The sequence below is a fragment of the Podarcis gaigeae genome (assembly GCF_964106915.1).
Source record: "Podarcis gaigeae genome assembly, chromosome: 17".
NCBI classification, from domain to species: Eukaryota; Metazoa; Chordata; class Lepidosauria; order Squamata; family Lacertidae; genus Podarcis; species Podarcis gaigeae.
The window spans coordinates 21662483-21688476 of record NC_139694.1 but is presented as its reverse complement, the minus strand read 5'-3'; the positions used below and the strand labels follow the sequence as shown (position 1 = coordinate 21688476).

The 25994-nt window shown below is 39.4% G+C and overlaps 1 protein-coding gene across 6 annotated transcripts in view; it reads left to right on the top strand.

Moving 5' to 3' along the window:
• KDM4C (lysine demethylase 4C) overlaps positions 1-25994 on the top strand; it is a 182725-nt gene that overhangs the window by 107777 nt on the left and 48954 nt on the right. For 5 of the 6 annotated variants that reach the window (XR_014559325.1, XM_083718554.1, XM_083718553.1 and 2 more), the window contains 2 exons: positions 11384-11439; positions 17883-17991. Coding sequence is in view for 4 of the 6 variants with exons in the window: in XM_083718554.1 (XP_083574680.1) it covers positions 11384-11439; positions 17883-17991 (165 nt within the window). In the remaining 2 variants the exon portion in view is untranslated. Of the gene's footprint in view, positions 1-11383; positions 11440-17882; positions 18839-19546; positions 22321-25994 lie in introns of those variants that run through there. The other variant, XR_014559326.1, reaches the window with a different exon arrangement.

The following is a 25994-nucleotide window of genomic DNA, read 5'->3' as shown; positions in this document are numbered from 1 at the left end:
GCAGCCAGGTCATTTGTTTTCTCAATTTGGATGGAAGCTGCGAGAAATGGCAATATTTCATAAGAAATTACAGGACAGATGTGGAATGTGATTAACATGTGTACACTACTTCCCAAACCAGTGGTGGGAGCAGCCTGGATATAGAGTGAACCATGTTTTCAACCTTAGTTTCTCTTCCTGCAGCTAATGGGAAAGCTTTAATACTTACTGATTTAATCACATTTTTTTCTTTTCTTTTTTAATGGAAATGAATGCCCATCTGCTATTGTTTTAAAAAATGTCGTGAAACCGCTAATTGAAACCTTGCTGTCACAGGAACAGCCCCTGTCACAGCCCCTCCAGTGGCTATGGTGGCTCATTTACCAGAAGTAATGTATTTAACGTTAACTCTGGAAGTCTATAGTCAATTTTGACCAAACTAAGCCTCCTAGAGCAAAATATGCATCATATACATGGTGCCTGGGAGTGGCCACTGAGACCACATAACACCGGTCTTGATAGACCTACATTGGCTCCCAGTACATTTCCGGGCACAAATCAAAGTGTTGGTGCTGACCTTTAAAGCCCTAAATGGCCTCGGCCCAGTATACCTGAAGGAGCATCTCCACCCCCATCATTCTACCCGGACACTGAGGTCCAGCTCCGAAGGCCTTCTGGCGGTTCCCTCACTGTGAGAAGCCAAGTTACAGGGAACCAGGCAGAGGGCCTTCTCGGTAGTGGCATCCGTCCTGTGAAACGCCCTCCCACCGATGCCAAAGAAATAAACAGCTATCTGACTTTTAGAAGATATCTGAAGGCAGTCCTGTTTAGGGAAACTTTTAATATCTTATGAATTATTGTATTTTAATATTTTGCTGGAAGCTGCCCAGAGTGGCTGGAGAAACCCAGCCAGATGGGCAGAGCATAAATAATAAATTATATTATTATATACATCATATACCATTGATAGATTATCTATCAAACTATCATCCATACATGCAGTCGCAGGCAGGATTTGAAATATAAGCAGTGGATTGCTGAAATAATTAATGAGATTGAGGCTTAGATAATAATAATGTGTTCTAAAGCAGCTAATAAAAAGGAGTAACAAAAAGCAAGGAGGGATGGGAAGTCAAGAAGAATTTGTTTTGTTTTTTAAAAAATCTTTTTATGATGATGAGTTTTGGAATATCTTTGGAGGCTTAATAAAAAGTGTGTGTGTGTAGTTGTGAGGAATGGCAAGTTTGACCTTTTATTGATTACCTTGGTAGTGGTACAGCTGATTATGTTTCATATTTTTAATATTTAATTGATTGAAGTATGTTGCCTATTTATATTGTAAGTCTTATTCATACTCTGGTGCGTGGCAATGAATGAATGAATGAATGAATGAATGAATGAATGAACGAACAGGTGGTCCAGCTACCACAAAACCCTGTAAAACCACTTGACTGTAGGCATAAATAGGATGAGTGTGCACACTGCAGTCAACATTACTTCTCCCATACCACTTTCTGCTCTCAGGGGGAGATAGACTAATCTATCTCCAGCCTAAATGAGACATCTCCCTATTCCCTGAGGGGTTGGTGGCACAAAACTCTCCCTGTGTATATGTTGAGTGAATTTTTTTCTTAACTTGATAAATTATAAGAGAATCAATCATGTGCAAGGCTGTTTATGTACAATTTTCAGAGATTCTTTGCAAGATGGGCACTGAATTCAGCTTTCATTCAGCTTGTAACAAACAAATTCCTAGCCCCAAGAGTAATGAGAGGATATGGGCAATTCCTGATGACAGCTCAGAAATTAAAGGGTTTGCTCTTTTCCCAGTTTTAGCGTTTCCTATTTTGTAATAATAATCTTGTGTTCCCATGGCTTTCCTTAACCGGGACTCCCCACCCCAAACTCTCTGAGACTTTTTGATGGCCACCCTGTCTCCTACTTGAATTGGGAACATTGCCAAACATCAGCAAAAAAGACTCTAGAGAAGCTTTTCAAAATACATACCATTTGACTTCCTCTCACCTCCAATCAGCCTCACTATACTAGAATATATTGTTACTTCTCACACCAGTGCAATCTCTTACTATTTTATGAAAAATAAAAGAGAAAGGTAGAGTGAACAGGTTGGAGGAGTAGATAATGTAAGCAGGTTTCTCCCCCTATTTTTTTAGATTCCTTGTAGCTGTTGGTAAAGAACAAAACAGCAGGTAGCAGATATGGTGTGCATATTAACCAAGGCAGGGAAATAAAATGGCAAATACCAATTTGGAACAGATTATTACAAAAATAGTGATTCACATATATAGGTAGTTCAGTGTTTGCTCGGTGAATTGCTATTAAAATGTGCCCAGAGTCAATTTCTGTATCTGTAATATGTTTTCATTTTAGCAGGGTAGGCATTCTTTCCAGGCAAAATTGAATTTTTCCTCTCTTGCTGGCCACCAGAGAAAATTGTGAAAGGTTCCTTATCAGGCAATCAGAAGTTCCAGGACTTATAAAACTGCTTTTGTTGCAGCTCCTGCAGAGTTGTGGGTGGGTGTAAAGGGGAGGGGGAATGGCAAAAGTCAATCCCGGGAACTGACAGGGTGTCTTTTAAGTCAGAACGTAATTATCAGTTCAGTTCAGTGAACAGAGTTAGACAGCACGGCTGCTTTAGCAACAAGTTTGCCGGTTTTCTTTCAGCGAAGGGACAGGTGTGGCGCCTCAGCATTAGCAACGACAATTAAAATGAGTTTCATTGTGTGGGCAGTCTGAATATGTTCAGCGTCGTAAGGGCTGTCAATGAACCCAGATCTGTCTTGACTAACAAGGTCTTTGCCTTCTCAAATTAGAACGCAGTCCTGGAGAGATGTTGTATACTTAATCTGGGCTTAGGGTCACTTCTTTTAATGCTGGAACCTCAAATTCAAGGATGATCTATGCTACTATGTACTGTTTGTTGGTCTGGATCCGGAACCAATAAACATGGGGACCCTTTCTCATTAGTGCACGGTTGCCTACCCTCTCCAGCTTACTTGTGGAAGCCATTGTTTCATGCTTCTTCCACTCCATGTCCAAGCAGTGAGTTCTGGAGGGCAGCAGTACCAGTGTGTGGCTTCCTTTGGAGAGAGAGATAATTGGAAACTTACCTTGTGCTCCATTGTTTGTTAATATATAAATATATAATATATAAATATGCGGTACACATGTGTAAATTTAGCAAAAGAAAGAATATATGTTTTTCTTCTTAGTTAAATTTGCTATTTGAAATATATATATAGAGAGAGAGAGAGAGAGAGAAGGAGATCTATCTATCATCTATCTATCTATCTATCATCTATCTATATTTAAAAAAACAAATATAGGTAGAGCATAGGTTGAGGCAAGCATCACAATGTTCCTACCAGGCAGCAGGCCTACCACCTCTCATCAGATCCCTAGAGAGAGAGACATCATATGCCCCAAGGTGCTTTCAGCGAATATTGTGCCTCTCTATTACAGTGTCAAAAGAGCTTCTGATGATTCTCATTCATTCTCTCTCTCTCTCTCTCTCTCTCTCTCTCACTCACACACACACACACACACACACACACACACAATGCACCTATCTACAGTGGTACCTCGGGTTACATATGCTTCAGGTTACATACGCTTCAGTTTACAGACTCCGCTAACCCAGAAATATTACCTCAGGTTAAGAACTTTGCTTCAGGATGAGAACAGAAATCATGCAGCCGCGGCCCCATTAGCTAAAGTGGTTTTCAGGTTAAGTTTCAGGTTAAGAACAGACCTCCAGAATGAATTAAGTTCTTAACCCAAGGTACCACTGTACGTTCATACACTCCTCACTTAAGAGGTGAGGTGTCTCAAAACCCTCAATGCTCAAATTTGAAAGATCTCCAGTTATCTCCAAAGGATAACCTGCCATTGAGAAAACACAAATCACTCATCCTTTTCCACTGTTTAACAAAAGAAAGTTGTCCAGGCACTGTGACCCTGTATCTTTTTAGTTTATAGTACCACAATGGCACAGGCTATTTCAAGCATTACACATATGAATCATCAATGTGAAGAAAGTGTAACCTTAATATTTGTAGCCAAGACATATTTAAGGGGAAGAACAAGGAACTAAAAAAGCCACAAACTAACAGCAACAAAAAGCTCAGATGTTGAAAACAGGTAGAAAAAAATGTATGTACCCTGTGCCCTAGAAGCAAGCAACTATTTTTTCCCCTTGCTGCTGGTAGCACATGCAAGCCAGTTTTATAAACAGACTTAGTTCAAGCTATAGCAAAGCTTTCTGATCACACTAGCAACGCATGCAGATCAATGACCTTCTGGTCAGTCAAAATACTCAGTTTTGCCAGCGAAGATACCAAAGTCACTTTAAGTCCTGCTTTTATAGTCTAAAACTCTACTACACAATTTGAAAGGGCTGACATCATGAACTTCAAGAGATTTAAACTCAGTCCTTGGAATCACATAAATCTGTAGATTTATATTGCATTCGAAATTTTTCCTCCAGCAAACGTAGCATCAGGAAGAACAGGGAGATCTGAATTGGAGCAATCAGCTCCTGCTTTCAAGGAAATATTTATCCTTCTGTTGGACAAAGAACAATGACTTGATTAGAGGCTATAATTAGCTCAATGAGTACTAGCCAGTTTTGAATTTGCATCGCGCAGATGCAGACTGGAAAGGCAGGAGGTAAATCTTGAGATCATAGTAGACAAGTGTGTAGCACCACTCGTGATATGTAGGATCAAACACAATTACAGAAGCATTGCTTTCTAACCCTTACTCCTCTTCCTGTTCTTGTTCATTTTAGAAGTGACAGCTGCAGATAAGCAGAATGCCAAAGTTACCTATGATTGAGTACTTTGACTTCCTATAGCCATCACCCCAGGCATTCCCTTCGGCAAAGCTTGAAACACCTCATTTCAACTCCTGCATCATTCAGGATGTGTCACACCCACTCATAAGATTATGCACATTTTTATGTTAACTCTGCACTATTTGCTGTGTGACTAATAATAATAGTTGAGACAGAAGAAGAGTGACATTGAATCCATCTTTGTTATGGCACCGCTTAAACAACAACAGAAAAGGTGGATGCATCATCCCAAGAAATGAAAAGACCCAAAGAGGTTTAATAATTCATCTGTCTTGCACTTGAATGCGAAACTATATCCTCACATAGCTTCTTGATTGAGAATAAATGCCTCATTAATCTTAAAACATTTAGAGCAGAAACTGCTAGTAAAGTCAGGAAGAATAATGACTGACATTTGAGGGAATGTTGCATACTGTACAACATGTAGGATTGAAAGTGTCCTTCTGGCACACTGCTCAAACAGCGAGCGCCTTAGTTTTATTTCACAAAGCTATAATGCTTAGAGGAAAATAAAAATATAAGAAGCTAATTATGCTAAATATAACCAAGTGACTGAAAATCAGCCACATGTTTAAGGGAAAGAACCACTACCTTTAATGTCCTTAGCTATTTTCAAAAATAATAATAATCCTTTGCTTTTCATAATACCGAGCAGAAGGTATGAAATGGTGAATATAAACAAAACAGCTCCTTAAAATAGTAAGGGAACAATGCCTATAATAAAACAGAATTCTAAAAATAAAATCCCCATTCTAATTTTGAGAAGAGTATAAAAAAAAGACTTCAGCCTATCGTCTTCCAGTCATTCTCAAAAGATCCTCAGATGGCTCCTAATCTGGCATTGGGGCAAACAACTGTATGCATCAACTGGCTTTTTAGTAGTATGATGGAGTGACAAGAGAATTTTTTGCAAAAATGGCTTTTCATACAGAAGAGTCTCACCTTTTCCACTGACTAAAGAAAAAGAATCTTGGCTTTTACTCCATGTAGGAAGGGAAAATAGGTAAACTGGCAGGAATCCCAGTTAGGACAGTCAAGCATTGGAGTTGGCAAACTAAGACCTGGGGGCGGGATGCCCCCCCAGGCTCGTAAATCTGGCCCACAGACCCTGCCGCCCGCTCGATCAGTCCCTGTGCGCTGTAGACGCCTCACCGTGCAGGGACTGACTTCCGCAATGCTGGCACAGCTTCTGGGCGGGTGGTGACACTGGCGCGACTTCGGATTGGCTACAGGAAGCTCCTGCAGCCAATCCGAAGCCACAGACAGCTCTGGGCAGGCGGTGACACTGGCGCCAAGACGTGCTCCTGAGCGCGTGCGGAGTGCATTCCTCCTCCAGGTCCGGAGGCAGCTGTGGGACCGGTTTGCAGAGTATTTATATTTTTCAAAATATAGTCCGGCCCCCCACAAGGTCTGAGGGACGGTGGACCGGCCCCCTGATGAAAACGTTTGCTAACCCCCACTCAAGAGTTTAGGGCAACACAAGAATGGGCCTTTTCTGGAGTGGCTTCCCCTTTATGGAATGCTCTCCCCAGGGTGGCTCACCTGGCACCATCATGACATATCTTAAGGTGCCAGGTGAAAGCATTTCTCTTCAACCAGGCCTTGGCTGTCAAACAATCCTTGGCCTTTTAAATGCGTATTCTTATTCATTATGCATTTTGTGTTTTTATGTTTTAAACCACCCTGTGATGAAGGGATGAAGGGCAGAGTAGAAATATAATTAATAAGAATTATCAGAATTGTGGTATGATGCAGATGCAGTGAGAATCCGAAGAAAACACATACAGAATGCTTTCCAAACTGGTTAGCCATTCAATCCTGCTCTCCTTTTGATTGTATTTTCAGCTTCAGAAATGTTGATAATGTATAAATGAACGTGATTTGGAGGCAGAGGGTTTTTTGTTTTTTACTTTACTGCTAAAATGTAAGTTTACGATAAGGGCATACAGTGTCATCGTCAAAGAAACACTGATGTACAACAAATCTAAAGAATTCTAAACCATGAGAATGGTATCGTGTTAACTTTTTAGACAGATGGCCATATATTGTTAAGAACAGATCATATGCTACCTTTCTCTAGTATGGCATTACTTCCTGCTTATTCTAACAGAAATGCTTCAAATGTATTGATTTTTTTGAAAGGCATAATAATTATGCTATTAAAGGGACCGAATTGACATGTGTCAGGACAAACTGTTTCAAACTACTCTGTTTTTTTCTTCACTTGCAGAAGATGAGGCTGACTTTCAGCCCACATAGAATATGGGTTAAAACAAGAAATTGTACATTTTAAACAAAGCGTTTAAGACAATTTTTATGTAATCTTTCTTAAACACCACCCCCTTCTGAAAATACCAATGGAATTACCACCATTTCTAGCAGAATGAAGTCAGTGGGGACAACCTTGTGAAAATGTCATTCTGTCTACTATGTTTAAGGTTATGTCAGCTTTTCCACTGCAAACCTGTTTACAGAAAGTGATAACGGATCCATAAAGTTTCATTCCATGCTGTAGGCAAATACACACAATTGGTAGACTGTAGGAGGGCCCCCCTCAAAGAAAGCTCCAAAGACTGCTTATTTATTTAATGGACTATAGTAAGACACAGAAAATATTTCATCACTAGGATGGTTTCTGAATTTTTCTTCCCGTGCAGCTGCCAGAAAAACAATTGACAAATTTTTTTAATAAAAATCAATTTGCTGTGAGAATCATGCTTACTTGTTTTTTTGTGTGTGTTCATTTTAATAGACTCTCTGCACATTTACACTCCATAAACTTCATAGCTTTTAATGAGGCTATTTAAGTTGAAGATTATGCTCAGATATAATCACTATAGCATGTGCTTGATGAGGAGATGACCTTCTGACCTGATCTGATAAGATATGCTTGTAGAGAAAACTGAATCTATTCTGCAGCACTTGAAAAGGATGCACCTTTTAGGAGCACTTATCTGACAATGATAGCAATTAGGAAGGTCAGGGCTTTTTGTCATGGGTGGCAGAGGTAGGTTGCCTTAATACCCAATTAACTGGATACGTAATCTGTCACTTCTCGTCCTCCAAGCATACAAAATACATTTGCCCAACACACAGACACAGACACAGTGCCCCAGCCACTCTGGGCGGCTTTCAACATATATAAAAACATAATAAAACATTAAACATTTAAAAACCTTCCCTATACAGGATTGCTTTCAGACGGCTCAGGGGTCGGATAAATCCATACCACCCAACATTTCTCCAGTGAAAATAGGGACATCCTAAGGAACATTCTAGGGATGCGGGTGGCGCTGTGGGTTAACCCACAGAGCCTAGAACTTGCTGATCAGAAAGTCAGCGGTTCGAATCCCCATGACGGGGTGAGCTCCTGTTGCTCGGTCCCTGCTCCTGCCAACCTAGCAGTTTGAAAGCACATCAAAGTGCAAGTAGATAAATAGGTACCGCTCCGGCGGGAAAGTAAACGGTGTTTTCGTGCACTGCTTTGGTTCGCCAGAAGCGGCTTAGTCATGCTGGCCACATGACCCGGAAGCTGTACGCCGGCTCCCTCGGCCAATAAAGCGAGATGAGCGCCACAACCCCAGAGTCGGTCACAACTGGACCTAATGGTCAGGGGTCCCTTTACCTTTACTAAGGAACATCCTAAGGAACATTTCAGGATCAAATCAGAAACTGGGACAACTTCTCTGAATCAGGGATGTCCCTCAGAAAATAGGGACACTTGGAGGGTCTGGTGGATGTGGTAAAGGCCTCGTGGTTTAGCGGTGAGGAGATCTATGGTCATTTTAGTGAGACCAATTTCAAAGTAGTGTAGAGGGCAGAATGTAGATTGTTATTACATGTATTACCACAGGGAAGCAGTGCCTGTAACTGCAAAAATAATATTCTTTCATTTGGTGACTTTTGCATAGTGGGATTTCAAGCATCTAAACTAACCCTGAGAATTGCACACCTTTAATAATGCCTGTAACAGACAACTAGTTGAGAAACTAGCTTCTTTCCTGTTGTCTTGCTCAGAAGCTTCTCCACTAGTGTATGAATCATAACGCTGATGCAGCAGTGATAAATGCATAATGCTTCTCAGCAGAGTGTTCAGTATGGCTACACTAGAGCTTACACCTGTATATGGATTACAGCACCTCATTATGATAACGACTTAGATAGAAGAGAGAGAATACATAGAAGAGCAACAAATATTAAGGAAGGATTAAAAATGGCTCTGTTCATGGATAGCTAGGGGAGTTTAACTGCATACAGCTTGGAGGAAAGGAGATACAGTGGTGCCTCGCTAGACGAAATTAATCCGTTCCGCGATTCTCTTCGTCTAGCGGTTTTTTCGTCTTGCGAAGCAAGCCCATTGACAGCTTAGCGGATTAGTGCTAGAGCTGTCAAGCGGCTTTCAGCGATCAGCTGTTAAGCGGCTTATCAGCGGAACAGCTGATAAGCGGCTTAGCAGCTTAGGAAAAGGGCAAAAAAAGCAAAAAAAAAACAACCGCTGGGGGACGCAAGATTTTTTCGTCTTGTGAAGCAACCCCATAGGGAAATTCGTTTTGCGAAACGCCTCCAAAACAGAAAAACCCTTTCGTCTAGCGGGTTTTTCGTCTTGCGAGGCGTTCGTCTTGCGGGGCACCACTGTAACAAGAGAATGTGATAAGAACCTGCAAATATTTGAGAGGGACTAACAGAGGAATGCGGGATGACTTACAGTGGCTGAAGCAACGTAACAAGAATTGGTGTTTTAAAGTTAGCAACATGAAAAGCATAATCTAGAATAATTATGTTTACCATGTGGCTTAAACATGGAATGATAGTATTGGTTCAAGTCACAGGTTCGTTAATGCCTTATATGGTTTTCAGTATCTCTTAGACATTACAGGAAGTGAGAAGAAAATCCAGCTTTTTCCTCTGCTGAGCAATGTATCTACACTTACAGCACAATCCTATTTGAAAATAAATCCCACTGAGTTTAATGGATCTTACTTCCAAGAAAGTGGGTATAGGATTGCAGTTTTTATATGTTTCATTTGTATACAGGTTGATGGTTTGTTTGGTTTTAGATATAGCGAAGGGCTATTGGGTGCACAAGGCTGCATGAAAACTAAATTTCCTATTTTCACATATGATTTGGAGAAAGCCCTTTCATTAGATCAGTTCTTTTACGCTTAGTTACTACTGCTGCTTTCCCTGTGGCCAAGTGTATAAGACAAGGCTGAAGCCCAAAGCAAAATTTAGGTAAGGGGGTAATGGCACCCAACTGGATAAAATTAAAAGGTAGGCTGTAAGATACTCTAGAAATGTGATACTCTAGAAAACACAAGTGGAATAAATCTCCAGCTCCTGCAGCTGGCACCCATAAGGAAAAGCACCAACCGCTTAAGAATTAATACTCAAAAAAGAGAAATCAGCTGTGCTTATCTGATGTGCAACAATGGCTCTGTTAATAGAACCCTTTAACTCCTTTAGGTCTGCGAGTTCTAAGGAAGATGTAAATATTGCACCTATATGGTTGGCCAACATGGAAAAACTTCATTCCGTAGCCATTTGATAGAACTAGATGTGATATAAGAAATCTCCGATAAGGATTGCCTGTTGTTGCTCAAAAATTAATAGCACTTGCTGGCAGATAAATCAGAATGAGTATGTAGAACTAGTGGAAGGGAGAAGTTAAATCCAAAAAACTGCCAGGGAGGGGAAAATCCAGGTAACTACTACAAGGGGAGTATTATCAGGAGAACATGGGGTGGAATAAATATTCTTTCCAAAATAACATTGTCTTTACTTGATTTGACCTTTCAACCTCTGGCGCCTGTTTTTTTTTTAAAATAAAATAAAATCATGAGAGATCCTAATCATTTGCTTCGTGTCTAATATGCCACATTACCAAACTTTTTTGCTCATTCATTGTGAAACAGATCAAAGCCCTTAGACGTGTGTCCATATTTCACTTCTCTTCCATAACCCTTTGCCTGCCCCTTATTCAGTACTTGTGTCACCCGTTCTTTCTCCCCCTGCAAAAATAAAAAAATAAAAATCACCACTCTCCATCAAAACCTGCTAAGTAACTTAATCTTCTACCTACCCTCCCAACCTACATCATTTCTCCCTTCCTTTGTAGCATAGTACTAGAGATGCACTATAGTGATCTCTTCTTCTGTATAGATTTCTCTGGAAATTGACAAGTATCCTCTCTTGTAAGCTTTGGCTTCACTTAGGCTTTACCTTTCATTTACTATACCTTCAGTCAAATCTGGCAAAAATGTGGTTTTCAGCCTTTAGAAGAAAGCCCCTGACTTGCTAAGTTCTCAAAAACAGAACAAAAAACAGCAACGCTCACCATCTTTCTGCAGGGACCTTATTTTAAAACATTTTGAGTACCTCAGCACCAGGGAGCTTAATATGACAAAATTCAGCCCCCACAACAGAATCAGTCAATTACACTCCTAATTTTTTAACCTTACATCCAGGTGTGTAACAATGGTTTTTAGCTAATTTAGATTAATTCTCTCTTTTTAAAAAATTATTTTGCAGGAATGCTGTCTGTGTAATTTGAGAGGTGGAGCGCTCAAGCAGACAACCAACAGAAAGTAAGTGAATTCTACAGCAAAGCACGGGTGGGGAGCAGGATTGGGCTTGGGAACCAAATTTTGTGTTTCCCCATCCTGGTGGACCATTTTGACAGGTGGATGGCTCCTCTTAATTATCTGATGTCACCATGACATCAGGTGACCCATCTTCAAATTAAAGAATGGGGGGGGAGGGGCACACTCTTAAATGCCTTCCTGGTTGTTCTTCCTTTGCAGCTCGGCTGCAAAGAAAATTCTCAGATGAAACTATGGCTTTCAGTCAGTGCTGCAGTGCTAACTTCAAGCCCAACTTTCTGCATGGATCAGCTGTATTTTGAAGCTCCCAGATGAGAACTCAGGGAACTCTTGTCCTTTCTGTGCTTCAATATCAATATGTGGTTGTTATGTACCAGCTACATGTGCCCCCACCCTTAAATTTTTTTAAAAAAAATCTCATAATTTTGTTGCCACCATGCTTTGTGTATGGTTTGGCACCTCTGAAGAATGGTTGTAACACATTTTTTCAAAAACCTGTTGGTGCAATTTTGTATTATTTTGATTAGCCTTTCTGTCAAAGAGAAGTGGGTTTTAACTGGGTTTTAGAAATGCCTGTGGAAACTTAAAGAAAAGATTACTGCTGTGTTACATACCTTTCCTTGCAAACTCCACTTTTAGTGCCGGGTTTTAAATTTCAGTTAGCAGGCTTAGACAAAGACAGCTTCAAAATGTAATTTACGTACAGTATTCTTTTATCTCTACAAAAATGAGCTAACATATGGACCTCTCTTCTCCAACTGAAAGGTACAGGTAGCTTCCAATTAAGTTGCTAAGTTAGGTTGCTGCTGCTTTTTAAATGCATTTTGTGAGCTAATGTGCAAGTTTTGTTTTATCATCCTCTCATGCTTAAATATTCCACACTCAGCTTTTGTTGATGACAATATAAAGGAAGGAAATGAAAGCTCATTTGTCATTGTTTGCATGGGCAAGTCTTACAGTTTTATCTCATGTTCAACTTATTTTTCTTTAGCTCTGGAATTCTGTGATTATGGTAGTTAATGTGGTATCACTAAACTTTTGATAGAAATGAGCATTTATTAACAAAATAATCAATCTGAATCAATTTAGAATAACTCTGGAACTCAAGCTGGTTGGTTTTCTTACTATTACTTACAATAGACTCAGAAAATAGCTCTGCAGTTAACACCATACTCTTTGTAAGACCAATATTCTGTAGTCAAATAGAGCAATGTTTTAGCTTAGCAAATGATGGAACAAAAGGAAGCTTTACCAACAGGGTAACCTGCACAGATTTTCCCAGGTAACCACAGGTCTTTCCTCCTCTTTTTGAAATTAGACTTGAAAGAAGCATTTGTTTGTAACCAGCTGTTGTTGTTGTTTGTGATCCCCCAAAAAGTTTTCCCCGGTTTGCAAATGTGGCCATGCTTCCCCAAAGGCTGGTGATCCCTGAACCTTTTTGTTCAGTTGTAGAAAAATCTGTACCACTAATTCAGTGCTATTTTTGTGCATCCTTCAGTCATTTCCTCCAGGAAAAGTGCGTATTTCCAAAAAAAGCTCTCTAATTCAAGCCCTTTCATTATTAGCAGTGTTAAAGACAGTCTGGATGGGCAGAAACCTCCTCTTGGTTGACTTTCACCCTGTTGAATAACACTTAACAATTTATGCTCTGGATATTCCAGGAACTTCCCACCCTTGCCTTTTGTTTTGAAACATCAATCAGGTACATGTTTGGATTTTTATGAAAGGACAGCAGTTCAGATTAAGAGCGAGGTTAAGCAATAACTTTCCCCATGACTAGGTGGACAGGAGCGTCTCCACCACCATCGTTCAACCTGGATACTGAGGTCCAGCTCTAAGGGCCTTCTGGCGGTTCCCTCATTGCGAGAAGCGAAGTTACAGGGAACCAGGCAGAGGGCCTTCTTGGTAGTGGCGCCCGCCCTGTGGAACGCCCTCCCATCAGATGTCAAGGAGATAAAATAACTATATGGCGTTTAGAAGACATCTGAAGGCAGCCCTGTTTAGGGAAGTTTTTAATGACTGATGTTTTAATGTACTTTTAATCTTTTGTTGGAAGCTGCCCAGAGTGGCTGGGGAAACCCAGCTAGATGAGCGGGGTATAAATATATTATTATTATTATTATTATTATTATTATTATTATTATTATTATTATTATTATTATTATTGTTATTGTTGTTGTTGTTCTTGTTGTTGTTGTTGTTGTTGTTGTTGTTGTTGTTCTTCTTCTTCTTCTTCTTCTTCTTCTTCTTCTTCTTCTTCTTCTTCTTCTTCTTCTTCTTCTCAGGGCTCCCCCACTTTGTTTAGCCTTCTATCCGGAAGGTTGTTCCACACCTCTCTGGTTCATTTATCAGGACTGCTTCACACAGTTCTGATTCATCACTTCGGAATGTTGCGAGAAGACTGATCTTTGCTATTTTTTCTTTCTTTCAATTTGCTTACGCTGTAGCTTCCATCCCTTCCTTGCCTCCACCATTCCTTAAAGCTGTGTTTGTGATTTTGTTTTCAGGGCTAGTTAGGACCCTTTGCAGAAATACCAGCTGGAATATTCTGAAGGGAAGAGATACTTCTAGCTTTGAACTTAACTGAGAAGAGTTCAGAGAAACCAAGAGGATGGGACTGGGCTTGGGCTCAACGGCAACATAATTGGCCACTCTGCCACTGCTGGAGCCTTAGCAGGGATAGGAAGTATCCCTCACAAAGTGCATGCAAAGGAATCCCACTTGAAATTCATTATTTCTATCCAGTGAGGTTTTTTTTGGCTCCGCTTCTCTGACAGAATCCCTGCTTGCCACAGCAATGGCTCTGAAAGTTTTAAACTGACAACACCATCCTATTCCTTCCCCATTTGGACAGGAAATATTCACACTCCAAGTTTTGCAATTTCTTAGGTCTCTTGTATTGTTCTGTTCTTGCTGTATCTGGCTCTTGAAAGTCAGGAAAAGGCCTTTAATTTTTATTTATTTTATTTAGAAAGATTGATAGATCATAAGAATCATTAACATAATAAAATTATCAATAAAATAAAGCAAAAATCCACCAAACTGTTCAAAAAACAAGTATAAGATCATCATCAATTAAAAAAACTGATAAAACTTGCAAAACTAAAATAATCATAGATAACTACTTTAAACTACTACTTAACATATAACATTTCCCCTTTCCTGGTTCTTTCCTCTTCTCTCTAAGAAAACTAGGTTTTTTGAAGACTCACCTTCAGAGTTCCCTATTAGGCAATTCTCCTACTTTAGTCTTTTCTCTCTCTCTCTTGTTACAAAAGTAGATGGTCCAGGCAAGGCATGGGTAGTCTGTGCATCCATTATTAGCCCACTCTTTTCTTTATTTTTTCTGTAATCGTGTTTCAAGCCACAATACTACTTCCCTTGCTCTTAAATTGTCTGATACTGTCTTGTTATTACCTTTAAGTTTCTATTGATTTATAAATGAATATTCTAATTACAGCTGCAGTGTGTTTATTGCTTTCTGTCTGGAGCAAGCACACTAAGCTAAATCCCCCAAATTAAGCAAAGTTATCAGAGCCAATGCCATCCTGTCTATGTAAAGATCTTGAGAGTAATATTGCTAATTCCCTCAAATTACGCGAGTACGCATGTAAGATGTGTCTGTATGTGAATGTGTGCACTAGTGGAACTGGTAACACATTTTTGAGCAGTGTTCTATAGGTGGTCATATGGCATGTATAAATGATTCATGGCTTGGTTTAGATGGGCATTCTGGGCTTCAAAAACTGTGGTTTATGAAGTTGTGCATGAGTGTTGGGTCCTGGTACCGCACACCTCATCTCCTGGTTTTAATACAAATCGGAATCTTTGCGGCAGTTATGTATGAACCAAGGGACTCTATCTTAATATTCATCGATGTCTTTATTTCTTAAATGCGGTATTGCCATACAGATAAATTTATAATACATCTGCCCAGTATTTTAAATTAGCTGCAAATAGTTATTATAATCTCTTTGCAGTCAGCTTTTTAGCTAAATGTTAATTAAGCATCAAGTATCTCATAATAGAGTGCTGACGGAAATAAACAGATTTCAAAATATAGATCAAGGAAATGTCAGCTAAATGGAATGCAACACTTTTCTTTGATATCTACCGATGAGAGCCCACAAAAGGCATGTATGAAAATCAAAATCCTTTCTGTGCGTATTGTATCTTAAAAGAAAAATCATGAATGAAAAATGTGGCAGTGGTTTCTGTTTATAGAGGAATCCTACTTCCACACATGTTTCACACGTGTTTCATGTCTTTTCACAACACTGTGTTTTGCTATTTTAGTGTTTTGACTTGACTGGCAGTTTTAAATAGTAAAACAATCGCTTTCCACAGGAGTCCGTAATTTCCTATAATCACCTCACTGGTTTCCTCTTTTAATACATTTCCTATGAATAATATCTACCAATGCATAGTAAATTATTTATAAAGATTTTTTTCCCCAGAATGTAGAGAAACAGGAAAACATAGTGGGCAGTGAAGGATGGTCAGAGTGTTTCCAGAAAAAATGGATTTCCAGAGTCACGGGACCATTCCCATAAAACCCTGTTCTAGACATTCGCAGATACAGAATCACCACCCTGGGTAGAGGCTCTTAATACACAAGAGCTGTGGTGTAGTGAGACAGGGACAAAGGACCACCCACTCTTTTCACAGCTGATACAATGATGTCCTGGGGTCCTATTTTCCATTCTCCTGGGGTGCATGCCAGGTTTTTGTCGCCTGAGAAACCCACCAAATCCACACTAAGCTGAGATGAGAAAGATTGCATTAGACTGCAAGGTTAAGGTATAAACTGCATTTTTATTTTGACTTCTGTTTAAGCCCCTTTATTATAAATCAACAAAAATGTCACAATATAGTGAGGAAACTTTTGAGTTCCTCCGAAGTCTTCGTAAGCTTGATTGTTATACAAGGTGGTAAGAGGGCTGAGAAAAATGCTGGCTTCATTGCATTGGCCAGAATTCATTTTTCTTTTATATCCAGGCTATGCAGGCATGGCTATGCAGGGTATAATGAAAAGTGCCTGCACATAAGGATAACGCTACACCACTAAACAAGAGTCTGTTTTTCCCCTGCACACCTTGGCTGGCCAGCTGGGTACATCAAACACAACCATCAGGGAGCTAGGCAAGTTATACTTGTCGTCAGGATTAAGCAGCTTCTGCTGTTTCTTCAGTATGCATGATTATCTCAATGCCACGAGGAACGCAGCCCCAGGACTCTTCATACTGCGTTTTCTAATAGAACTGGAACTATTTTCAAACAATACTTGTAAAGGACCTCAGAATAAATATTTATGGTATTTACCAGTGGCCGAGATCCAATCCTCCTATGTGTGGACAAAAAGTGTTTCCAACTTCCATTCTATGTGTGTCAGTTCCTGTTTAGCTGCATCTCACACCATTATATATGTGTATGTGTGTGTTTATATTTATTTATTGTGATTTCGTTAAGGTTTTTTTTATAAAAAAATATAAACATAACAAGGATAGGGAAGTTAAGGGAGAACAAAAAACAGCTCACAAGGGAAAGCCCTCCTTCCATGCTGAATCTGGAGATGAGGTCATCAGTATTCCTTCTTGGGGTCCCAACTCCCTCAGGTGTTTCCCTTGGCACTTCTCTGACATTTGCAGGGTTGTTTAGTTGTGGGGATGCTTTTTATTTTTGGATGCGGAGGCTATTGTTTGCATTTCTGTTTTGTGCCTTATCTGTTGGGGCAGTGGTTGTCTTAGCAACACCATTCTTTTCATTGCTGAGATGGATCTTCTGTGGTTTCTTAGATTTCCACCGGTGCTTCCAGAGCCAAAAGGATTGGGGACCCCTGCTCGCACAGTGCTCTGTATGTGGTTCCTTAGAGCTCAGCGAACATGTAACAAGTTTTTCCAGTAATGGACTAGAATATTTTCAACAAACTTTTTCGAAATTACTGGGCATGTATGAATGAGGATGGCATCAAAAGAAATGTGTGTCTGATTTTACATGCCAAGGGAGCCTTTGACCTATGTTTCTTTAAAAACAGCAGCCCAGTTGTATATGGCAAACATATTTTGAAATTGCGGGAAGATTCAGAAGGATTTTGTGACGTGGCATCTGATTAAACAGAAAAAGGAAAAGATGTTGCTGGGTACCACCAAACATTGATATGCCTAAAGTAGTTGGATCTGAGCCATTATTATTACTGTTGTTTTAACAAATGTAACACATTATATGGTATGAATACTGTGTAAGTATATCAATTTGGGGAGGAAATTATGGTTTCTCATAATAGCATTCCTTGTGAAAAAAAACACCATTATACAAAGAATAACATTTGAGAAATGCAGTGGGAAAATCTATTTCTCTCTCTCTCTATATATGTATATACTTTAAAATGTTTGCATATCTGTCTTTTTTTGTATTGTTGTTATTTACAGGTGGGCTCACGTCATGTGTGCAATTGCTATTCCCGAAGTGAGATTTGTGAATGTCATAGAGAGGACACCAATAGACACAAGCAGGATACCTTTGCAGAGGTTAAAACTGGTGAGCAGTAATGATCCAAATTTCTATTCTTATATTTTATGGTTCTAAGAATGTGTAGTAAACCTCCTTGATGATGTCCATGTTGTACAATTGTCACAGAGAGCTCAATTTCTGTTTTAAAACGCCTGTCAAAATGTGTGAGAACTACTGTTTTGTACTTCCTGTTCAAAATTGCATTCAGTTATATACTCAGTAGCTGTGGGGAACAGCTGGGGGGGGGGGAACCTTGAGCCCTCCAGGAGCTGCTACAACTACAACTCCCATCATTCCCAGCAAGCACGGCCAGGGATGATTGGGGTTTTAGGGTAGTAACATCTGGAGGGTCTTAGGTCCCCCACACCTGAACTAGTGGAACAAAACCATCATTGCCATAATGTCTTTAAGAAAACATAATCTAAGATTTTCCTAGAAATAGCAGAGACTGAAAACACCTTCCGTTGGCTGGCAGGTTTATGACATCACAATTTAGCTTCCCTTGTCACTGCTGATCAGTTTTAGGCAGTGATTTCCTTTTCTAAAAAAAAATACGCCATGTTCCCTGGAATCCCTGTTTGTTAATCCAAGCCATGTGAGGACAAGCTGCTCTTACTGTTGATGAATGAAAGACATTCTGGAGATTGCTCCGCAGTAGATGGAGAAGCTAAAATAATTAAAACAATTAAACACTGTTAGAAGTACAATGGTACCTCCGGTTGTGAATGGGATCCGTTCCGGAGGCCTGGCCATATACCGAGATCTTCATAACTGGAGGCGCCCTTCTGCGCATGCACATGCGGCAAGACTTGGAAGCATACACTTCCAGGTTTGCCGCATTCGCAACCTGAAAGTTACATTACCCGAAGGTAACGTAACCCAAGGGTCCACTGTAAATTTATATCATCATTTAAATATACCCTGTGTATATGGCAAACATATTTTGAAACTGCAGGGAGATTCAGAAGGATTTTGTAACATGGCATCTGATCAAACAGAAAAAGGAAAAGACGTTGCTGGGTACCACCAAACATTGACATGCCTAAAGTAGTTGGATCTGAGCCATCATGTATTAGAATTATTACTGTTGTTGTTTTAACAAATGTAACACGTTATATGGTATGAATAAAGAATTTTGAAATCTCTTAAAACAATACAAATAGTTACAATAAAAACAGCGGGGCATCAGCCCTTTTATTAAAAGTTGTCAGTTCCCAAAAGTCTATTGGAAGAAGAAGGTCTACAACCTGCTGGCAGAAGCACAACAAGGAGGCAGCTTCTATAGGGAGGGAGTACCAAAGTCTGGGAGCAGCCACTGAGTCTCCCGCATCCCCACCAAGCATTCCTATGAGGGTGGTGAGACTGAGAGAAGAGCCTCTCCCGACTATCTCAAAACCTGGGCAGCTTTGTATGAAGGAATACAACCTTCCAGATTTCATATGTTTCAGACTCTCTTACATTGCAAGCAAGCATCCTCATAAACCTTTAAAATCCCAGGTGAGTGAAGCTTTGATATGCATGTGAAAAAGATGGAAAAAGCACATGTAAAATAATAACAAAATACTACTAAACTATAATTTAGTGGTGCCAGTTCAGCACTGGTTCCCCTTCGAGTGAACTTTTTAAAAAAGGGTCTGGAACAAAAAATAATTCTGCAAATGTACTTGTGAACGTTTACATTTTCATGCGCCTGCAAAGTGTCAGGTAACATTCCTCTCTAATATACAATTAGCAAGAAAGGGCAAGAAACTTAACACATGATTATCTCTTAACAAATTACGTTGCAAAGGATGAGTATAACGAAGTGGGCATTTGCTGAGTTCAGCTATGAATTAGAATATGTTTGTCAAATAGTGGTAAAACAGAATATCATATGGTTTATACTTAGTATGCTCCTACTTTGAATCCAGTTGTGTATTTACAGCTTGATGTAAAGTTCCATAGGGTTGTATCCCCATGTTGGGTCTAGTTGGAGTTGAACTTAGTTGGATACAACCCAGTATCTTTATCATGTTTCTGAATTTCTTCAGTTTTGTGGGGATGAACTATGATACGTATTGGGAGGTTAGGGCAGGGATAGTTCAACATTATTCCTTTTTAATCCTATGGCTTCTGGGTTGTACAGGCAATAGTTATCAGTTGAGTTTGGGGAAAAGAAGAGACAGATTATAGAGAAGCAGTCACCCCTGGAAGGAATTCCAGGTGAGAAACTGAAGGAGGAGAGGGGCAGAGGAAATGACCTGCTATATATATTCACATATCAAATTTTCTTTGTTCCTGTAACATGATGAATGCATTAGTATTTTGTTACAGTACAGTTTACAGTTCATCCATACTGAAAGGACAGTGATCACCGTTTTACACACTAAATCATGTACAGACCAAATGTCTATAAAAGCTCTGTTGAGCAATCTAACTTTTTCCGCAACCTTGTGAGAATTTGCACATTACTTCTCCAATTTTATGGTTGCTTAGCACAGGCCACCACAATTGTGAGATTGTACTGGATTGATGTCTATTATAAAATGTAACTCAGCGCTCCACAGAATGTTGAAAAGTATATGTGTATATGTATGAATAGGTCTGATAGCTGTGGCTAAAACAATAATTCGATACAAACCTCTAGGTCTGATTCTGCCATTATGTCAGCACTGCTGTCATTATGTCAGCATTGCTTTATTTCTGTTTTTCAATTCCTCTTGGTTTTCAGCAGAGTAAATGGCACAGGAATTTGTACATCTGTCTGTACCTTGACCAATGGTGCTCCCCCCGCCACATAGTTTCCTATTATTTTTACATTTCAGATCTATTTCTTCAAACAGAGGTAGAAAATGAGTTTTAGAAAGACTGAAGTTGCCCTTGGGCTTTTGATTACCTCAAATTTGTATTTGAGAAGTGAATCCAATACAAGCATGAGTATATTCTGAGTGAGAAATATTATTTTGAAAATAGAATTACACAGTGATGATGACTGATCTACAAGCCTTTCAGTATCTGGCTAAGGCTAAAGTGTTAAACGCAGAAATGTATTTGCTTGAAAATTCACACCTGAAGGCAGATAACAGTAAGCTTGAAAGCCAAAGATTATAGTCTTGACCCTTGAAAGGGGAAATCAGTTCAAAAAATAGAGATTTCACGGTGGCATGCCTGTATAAAGAATGGAATCTTCACACTGGACAAATATGACTTAAAAGCACAGGCATTTCATCTTCTGAAATATTTTAAATATTACTATTATTTAAAGTAGAGCTAAAATCTTGCCCATTCTCTTTGATGTAATTTTGTATAAACATTAGAAGGTTTATAGAGACCTTGTTTCTAGTTGTAGAAAAATGCTTGACAATGATGCATACCACTGTTGTCATGCAATTCTTGAAATATAAGCAAGTATTGATTAACTTTCAGCAATTTTAAAAAATATTGCTGCAGGCGGTAAAATCAAGGAAAGTCATTATGCTGAACATTAACTTACACATTAACTAGCTGACTTTCACACATTTTCTGTTTTAGGGGAGAGCACTCAGGCGTGTTTAACCATATTTCTAAAATGTTTTTAAAATTATATTAAAATAGTTTGATGAAGAATAAACGCTTCTTCTTTTTTTCAATTAGAGATTTGCTAAAATACAGAAGATTCTATTGCTGACTAACCCACCACTATTTATTATGTCAGTTAAATATATATGGATTCGTTAAACCACACAAAATATATGTTAACATACAGCCTTTTGCCACTATCCCTGTCGTTTTGGCCATCACTCGTAGCCAAGTAAGATTGTCTTCCATGAAGGCAGTCTAAGCAGTGTGTCCATAAGTGACTGTGGAGGCCAATTTTGGATCCACACGTCCTTCCACAATGGGGACATAGGTTTCTGGGCAGGAGTTGATCATGGTGAGGATTTGCCAAATGTGCCTTCCTTTTAGCTTGCTTCTCCTGAGTTTCGTCCTGAGTTTGTGCTTCTTCAAAGTCCAAGACACCTTTGTTAAAGGCTGTTCTCCAACTGGAGTATTTGCAGGCCAGTGTTTCCCAATTTTCTGTGCTTCTACTACTATCCTTATAGAGTTGTTATAAGTGGTTGTCTAAATTATGTGCATTACAGGCTATATCTACTGAATGATCTGATTTGCGCAACATGGTGAGCCAAACTATGTATTACCGAGACTCTTTGCTCCCCCCCCCCCAGTACTTTTTACTATTGCACTGTGGCTTAGCATGTCTAAACTGGGACCTGTGAATAAATTCCCTACTAACTATAAATACCTTTTGCAAACTGAATCTGTAAAAGTAAATGCAAAAGAATTAGTTACAGGTAGGTAGCCGTGTTGGTCTGCCGTAATCAAAACAAAATAAAAAAATTCCTTCCAGTAACACCTTAGAGACCAACTAAGTATGTTACTGTATTGGTATGACCTTTCGTGTATTCCATTAAACCTATTCTAGGTTTCAAATGATCAAAATAATAATAATAATAATAATAATAATAATAATAATAATAATAATAATAATTTTTTATACCCTGCCCTCCCCAGCCAAGGCCGGGCTCAGAGCCTTATTATTATTATTTCAAAATAATGAAATAAAGGTACAGAAAATACCAGTTCAAAACAAATTTCACCACTTTGCTTTTTTAGTGTTCTGGTGTATGGAGCTCCATCTATCTATGTATATCAAATGAACTTATATTAATTAAGGAGTCTACACAGAATAACTAACCCCCCCCCCCCGCTTTCTGTGTCATAGGCATGAATACTTTGGCTGATGTTAAGACCACTTAAAATATATAGGTCATTTGTAATAAAAAAATCAATAGATGTGAGTACTTAATCAATATGTATCGTGCATTCTGATTATTAAACAATGAATTTATTAGAAGCTTACAATCATTTGCCATAAAGAAGATAAACAGCACAATTGAATTCAGTGGTGTTTACTTCCAGGAAATTAGGGTTAGGATCACAGCCTAAGGCTGCAATTCTTTGCACTCTTTGCTGGTGGTTGGCCCATTGGATGTGATGGGGCTTATTTCCAAGGAATTAGGCAAAGGATTCTGCAGCAAATGCACAGCTGTTGGAAAGCTAGAGGAGGATTTATTTGACCGTTTGTTTCAAAAACAGAATAAAGTGAAGTTACCGTTGGAACAACTTGGCTAATGTTTCAGTCATCAATAGTTACCTGCTGTTTATTACATGACTTACTTAATAAACTTCTAATAATTCAGCATTATAACGTAATGCAGCAAAAATAGCCTTAATTTCTTAAATCCAGTTCCAGCTAAGCTCAGTCGGAATAGCCAAGTGCTCCTCTCATCACAGCGTTGCCTATATTGCCCCCACTTGCTACAGATAATATTGCTGAGTGATATCCAGAGTGAATTAGTTTGCTAACAGATTGGTTCCACCCCTTTGTTGCGGGAAAACTGTGACTAACATATTATCAGATAGCAGCAGAAGCTGCTGCTGACTGCACATTTTTACAAATACCGTTTTATGCTGTTTTGAAGTTCCTTTCCATAACAAATATGTACTAAATAAATACTCCTGAACAGTTACGTTACACTTGCCCACCTTTCCTCAAATGGATTTCGTTTAAAATACTGTACACATCTCGTAAAATTAGTCAGAAATGTAATACTCATTCTACAAAATGATGTGTTTTAGAGAGAGAGAGACTGAACAAACATTTTAGAATAATTCACCAATAGCAACAAGAATGTAAAGGAGAATTATTCTTCCACAAGCCCTACCTATGTAAATTATGTGAACCATTATGGATGTGTGTTTTAAGGTTGGAGAATTACACAAAAGCAATTGAATAAGGGTTTACCATGCACAGATCTTAACCAGAAGACAATTTGCATTGCAGGAACTGTATAGTTTCCTGGTAAGCAAAATAATAAAGCTTCAGAGTAAAAATGCACAGTAGTGGAGAAGATATGAACAGGTGCAAGGACAATGTATAAGGACAGAGGGGAGGCAGAGCATGAAAGGATTCAGAAAAAGGTAGAACATTAGTCGTTTGTCAAAGTCAGTTTTCACATGGCAAGAGCATTCTTAGGCATTTGAAAGGTGCTCTAGACTTACAGCTGTACTGTATGGCTTGCCACAGTATCTCTAAAAGCAGCACTATTTCCCTAGGCTTCTGAAATTTGTTTCTAAATATATACACTGGAAACATCTCATGTTGAAAAATTCAATTTGCATTGTTGCGACAAATGAAATGAACAGTATGAATGCAATTGACTACCACTTTTGCAGAAGCCATGTACGATATAGGAACTGATGCTGGGTATATATTTAGGGAATTTCAGCAGCACTTCAGCCTTTTCTGCGCAAATAGGCTCCTGTGTGATTTGGAACTACAGATGACCAGGTTTCCAAATTGTGTGGGTTCAGCTTGAGTTCAACAGGCAGAGGTTCAGCTCCCAATGTGTGGGAGGCTGCAGGGACAGTAACAACGACATGCAGGAAGGAGTGGAACAACAAGATTCTCCCCTTTCTCTGCCTGCCATTATGATAATTCTGTGTATGGGGGGTGGATGCTATTGATTGAATTGATCTCAAGTTTCCACGCAGTCATAAGGTAGATCTATGTACCACCTGTCATATTAGTTATAGAAATATATATACTTAACTTCAGATCAGCTATAAAACCTATCCATCTGCTCTTCAACTGCAGCCTAATAGTCATGTTCAGATGGTACAGAGAAGCAAAACAATTATTATTCTGTTCTCTTATTTCAACAAAAATAAGTAACTAAACAAAAAAAGTAGAGTTCTAGACCTACTATAATTTTTAATGAGGTAATGAGCTTCCTGACTACAGCAGACTGTGCTCTGCCTGACTTCTACAATGATGAATTGACGATGTCAAAATATGCGGCATAGTACAGGGAGATATTTTTCCTGTGAAAGTTTCTCATTCTTTATTTATTAGAGCCATGGTAGTGTCATAACTTATAATACAAGTGTCATTTTGCGTGATTTATTTTAATGAATGTCGGTTCTTGACATGTTTAGAGATTCTTGACCCATATTTAATGCTCAAAACTCTTAAGTGTTCTGAAATGTAATAAATCAGCCCTGATATCTTTATGAAAATCAACAAACCACATATCTTTGTAAGTTGCCTTCCTCTTAGAAAGTTGTGCTTATATCACAGCTTTCCACAGGCAGATATTGTCTCGGCTGATTTTATATATCTTTCAAAGGTCACCCTTGTCTTTATTAAATATATATATGTATTTAATTGTTAGCAAAATACCACACTGCAATCCTGAGAAGGTTGGCTGAAGTCCAACTGAACTCAGAGGAACTCTAATTAATCAAAAAGCATCTATATACTTGTGATGGGATAATGAGCTGCTTGTGCGTAAAAAGCTTAGTCCCTCAGAGTTTGCCCAGATTAGCAAAGCTCTGTCTGTAGCGGAGCCCCTTAAGCATGACTCCCTCAATCGCTGGCAGAATCCGACAGTGGGCGTTTACGGAATCTACTCCAGCATAAAAGCTCCTTGACGGAAACGTGTCGTCTGGATTCTCGGTGCGACAGTTTCCGGCGAGGAGTGGGTGTACCTATGGGAGGTCCTGAGACTTCTCCGCTGTTTTCGCTAGAAGACTCCCTGAGCCATTCCTTCGCCTCCCTCTCTCTCTGATCTCCCACTCTCCCCCTGCTGGTGCCTTCCTCCGCTGCTGAGTCTCTCCTGGCTTCTGAGAGCCCCTCCACCACCTGCCTTTCCGATGGCAGTTCCCTGACAATACTGTTTTGGCTTTGGCTTTTGGTAACACATATGATCCAATCCTGTTGCAATGCCGGCAAAGCAATCATAAGATCATCTAAAAACTGGTATGGCACTCATACCATAGAATCAGCAAGTTGGAAGGGACCCTGAGGATCAGGAATATGCAGCTGTCCTATACAAGGATCAAACCTGCAACCTTGGTGTTATCAGCACCATGCTCTAGCCAACTTAGGTACCTCCGAGGTTCTCCTTGTGCATCCGTGGAGCTTTCCTGCTCCTGGTGGGAAGGAAACT